The sequence below is a fragment of the Gavialis gangeticus genome, unplaced genomic scaffold (genome assembly GCF_001723915.1).
Source record: "Gavialis gangeticus isolate Ggan-Ray unplaced genomic scaffold, GavGan_comp1, whole genome shotgun sequence".
NCBI classification, from domain to species: Eukaryota; Metazoa; Chordata; order Crocodylia; family Gavialidae; genus Gavialis; species Gavialis gangeticus.
In genome coordinates this window covers 121,912,042-121,916,370 of record NW_017729025.1, presented here as the reverse complement: position 1 = coordinate 121,916,370, position 4,329 = coordinate 121,912,042, and the positions used below count along the sequence as shown (strand labels likewise).

The following is a 4,329-nucleotide window of genomic DNA, read 5'->3' as shown; positions in this document are numbered from 1 at the left end:
TCTCTTGCTTGTCATAAATGGTGACAACTAACTTAAGTAACTGTTAAGTAACTAACTTATTCTATGCATCTCTCATGTCACAATTTTAATTGCATGGATCTCTAAAGCACTACAGTAAAATATTTTATCCTTGCACTTTTTCTCAAGCATATATTACAATGGATATTTGCATATTGGTACAAGAACTTTTTATAAAACTTATGTAGTTTTTACATTAAGCTTTTGTGCTGCTGCACTTAAATGTAGTTTTACAACTGCAGTTTAATTTATTGTCATAATTCAGTTAGGGTTAGCTAGGATAAGTGCAATATTCTGTTAACAAGAATAAGTCACTGCAACTTAAATTGAATGTCCTTTTGAGGCTGCTTGGGCTGAACAAATGGGATTTTAATTTGGATTCCAGTTGTTTGATGTCAGAGTGATGGTTCATCATTCCCTTGTGCTCTGCAGTGCTTCTGTTCTTAAATATATTGTTGCAGATATGTTCTTTCAGGTGTCTGCTTGATTTCTTTCTGTAAAATGTACTAACGCATCATCAGAATATCTTAGAAATGTTTTTAGAAGAAATTTTTCACTTAAAACAAATAAGGAATGTTTACCAATTTTACTAATATTGAATGCTTAGAGAGTGTTTATATGTGTTTATTTACTATGCAAGTTTTCCTCTCCAGCCTCCATGCCAATCCTAGGCAAACCTCATTTTTGGAGGTATAGAACCTGACTATGGTCTGAAAACAAATATCGGAAGTCTCAATTTGAAAGGAGATTTTTGAGAAAATAGTGAATGGAAAATTAACTCTTAAGTAAATTTGGGTTACCCTTCCTTTGGTACTTAACGTAATATATGTTAATTTCTTGCAAGGGTTGTGTTCTGATGGCTGAGATTAACAAAATATAAGGTATCTGATGAAGTGAGCTCAGGTTCATAAAAGCTTGTGCTCTAGATATGTTTTATTTAAGATAAATTGCAAAACTACCTTGCCTTCTGATTGACTTCAGGTTAGCACAGCTAATTTCCTCTCTCTGAGATTAACAATTTATAGTGAATCCTAAAACGCATACTGGGATATGACCCTCTTGCATACTATTGCTTCTAGCTCTAGCTTCTTTTCTTGGGTTGTGCACATTACTCCTTGAAAAGAGTTTGTTTTCTGTCCCCATAGCTAATAGCTCTCTCCATCTTTTTTTTTTTTTTAATTTTCATCTCCTTTGCCTTATTTACTACTGCTGCTTGACTATTGTCTCCTTTTAAGAGTCAAAAGCTGTTTTTACAGCTGTTGCCATTATCCCTTCAACAGACTTTTTAAGCTATATCTCCCAGTGTTGTATTTGGTCTCTTTCCCTCTAGTCTCAGGAATATAGCAGAAATAAAACTCAGTCCTCCAAAGACTGGAGGGGCCTGTTTGAACCGACTTGTTGTATGCACCTGCCTAGTGCCTACCTAGTCCTTCCTGTTGTAGCTTTTAGCTGGCATCAAGATCTGTTCCATTTATCCTGACTTGAAGTTATCAGTGTACCTTTTCTGGCTCAGAGTGTAGTGACTTCACATGAATGCATAGTAGGAAGGAATTCTTTCCAACATTTTTAAGCTAGATATTGCAGTTTTCAGTCGCTCCTCTAGCTGCTGTTTCTGCCCAGATGTCTGCTTTCTCCTATGGATCTTTCTCCTATCTCCAGAGTAGGAATAGTGTTGGAGGAATTGGACCCAAGATTCAGATGGACTCTTACTTCTCTTGGGTCTTATTTTAAGTTTGTAAATGGGGTTGCATTGTCATGGCTAGAAGTTAGGATTGAAATTCCTGTCTCCTGGTTTGATTCAAGTTTCTCATAGATTGGTGATGTTACAGGTAGAATGTGTATGCTGTAACTTTTCCAGTCTATAGTTTGAATGTTTTGTTATGTTTAAAAAAATAAATACAACAATTTTAGGATCAAGTCAGTATCTTAAAGTCCCATTGAAAAAGCTTCAGGAGAGGATATGAATAAGAGAGCGTGTAAACCAGACTTCAGCAGTGCGTTTGGACAGAGTGCTGCTTTGCTAATATTATGTACGTCAGTGATGTCCACCTCATGTCCCGTCCCCCCAGGGGTTAATTTGTGGTTCCCAGGCTCCCATCTGGCTGCTGCTCCCTCTTGTTCTCTCTGCAGCAGCTGGGGTTTCCTGGTCCCATCCCCACCTCTCCCTTGTCCAGCTCCACTTCCTGCCCCTGCCCCAGGGGAAAGTGAGGTGTGCATCATGGTGTAGATCACAGCCTGGGACTGCAGTGCAGTGCAGTTGGGGAACCCATAGCTTGGGAGCTGATGGTGAGGCTGGTGCACATACACAGGGCAAAGCTTGGAGCACTGTGGTCTGCATTGGGGCATGTTGTGAAGCATGTGCCTCCCACTGGTCCCAGAGGTGGCCCCTGAATGCTTAGACATAGATCAAAGACTGTTTCAGTTTTTATCTAACCTGTTGTGGAAACCAGCAAAATTCTTATTTATATAACAGAGGTCAGTGAATGTCACTGGCAGTTTCCTACTCAATTATGTTGTATTTCAGGCCACTTGCAAACGGGATCACAGGCTGTCAATGCTGAAGACCCGTTGTTTGCATGTACAAAAGAAAAAAGAAAACATGGTGAAACAGTTTGAGGAAAATAACAATTGGCTTCATCGTGTGGAAAATGAAATGCGTCTTCTCAGTCAAGATGGTCATATCCCACAGGTAAAAATTTTCCTTTGAAAGATCATTTTCAGACACTGTAACCACAAATGTATCTGTCTGTTCCAGTCAATCTTTCTCTTTAGTTATGGCTACTCCTATAAATAATCCTTTTGTAAAACTTTTCAGCTCTGGACAAGGTACCTCTAGTGTCAACTGGCTCAGTTGCACAAGTGATGGAACTGTTGAGCCTATAGGGAATGTGCCATGTTTTTTGTCCTCTAAGGAGGATGGAGGTGACTTCATCTTGTACTAAGTGTAAACTGGTGGCCGTATTGACAGAAAAGCTCTGAGGATTTGGAGGCCCAGGTAACAACCCTGTGTGGCATCAAAAAATGAAGACTTCTTGCAGATGCAGCACACCTTAAGAATCACAGATGATGGTGCAAGAGTAACTAAAGTACAAGGAAAATTTTAGGCCCTGTATGACCTCCAGAACATGGAGAACCAGTTAAACATTCAGACAGAAGCTAGGAAATGACTTGAAGCCTTGTAGTACAGCTATAACTGGTTAAACTGTTTCGTATTCAACTGAAGGAGATTAGAAGCTAACCCCATTAGTCAAAAGGCAGAAATTGCATACCCCAAAGGATAGGCAGGATTCCATAACCAGCAGAGGAGGAAAGACATCTGGGGGGGACTCCTCTGTTAGGCTGGTGAAAGCAACTCCATTTGGACCTGGGGTCCTAAGAGCCTAAATTTAGAACATGACAAAAATTACTGACACTCAACAGGAATTTGGACTGTTCATCCATGTGTGTACCAGTGATACTGCCAGGCGTAATCCTGAGCAGATCAGAGGAGATTAATGGCTCTGAACAGGAGATTAAAGGAGTTAGGGATACGGATGTCAGTCTTGTTTATCTTCCCTGCTGAAGGTAAAAGGTTAGGCAAGGACCTTCTGATTTTGGAAGTAAACATGGAGCTGTGAAGGAGGTGTTAGCTTAATAGATTTGCCCTCTTTGTCAATGGGTTGATGTTCCCACAAAAGATAATAGCTGTGCAGGCATGAGACCGATCTAATGGAGAGTGAGAAGTATGTGGGCATTTTCATAGGTAACTTGGTGGGGAAGGCTTTTTGATGGGAATTGCAACAGAAGCCCAAAGGCCAATATGCAATTAGGATCAAGAAATGAAGACTGAGTAAAGGATTTAATTTTGAAAAAGTTGCAGGAAACCATAATAAGGCTATAAACATGTAAAACTAAAAGGAAAAATAATCTGCAACGTTCAATAGAGTGTCTGTTTGAACACAATTTATCCAAACACGTTCCTTTCCTGAATCCAAGGATGAGAAACAAATTTAACAAGTGAAGCAACAATTGAAGAAATCAGCAAACTTAAAGGCTCATCTGTTTCCAAGTTTGCTTGAGAAAGTGGCATTGGAATACTTTCACTAGAAAAACTATTTGATTTCCTCCCCCATCCCCCAATAGGATTTTTTACCATGTAGATTGGATAATAGCTTGTGTGGGGTGAGGGAAGCATCAGTAATGTTATGGTGGGAGTCTGCTTTACAGAGATGACCCAAGCAGGGTGCGGGGCCCAGAGCAAATTAGCCTATGCAGGGCCCTGCCCCCAGACATGAGGAAGCCAGCAGCAGATTCTGGTGTGGGGGAGTGGGG

The 4,329-nt window shown here is 40.2% G+C and overlaps 1 protein-coding gene across 1 annotated transcript in view; it reads left to right on the top strand.

Annotated features, from left to right (window-relative positions):
• KIF18A (kinesin family member 18A) overlaps positions 1-4,329 on the top strand; it is a 124,822-nt gene that overhangs the window by 49,828 nt on the left and 70,665 nt on the right. The window contains exon 10 of the mRNA XM_019519498.1: positions 2,543-2,707. Within this exon, the coding sequence (XP_019375043.1) occupies positions 2,543-2,707 (165 nt within the window). The remainder of the gene's footprint in view (positions 1-2,542; positions 2,708-4,329) is intronic.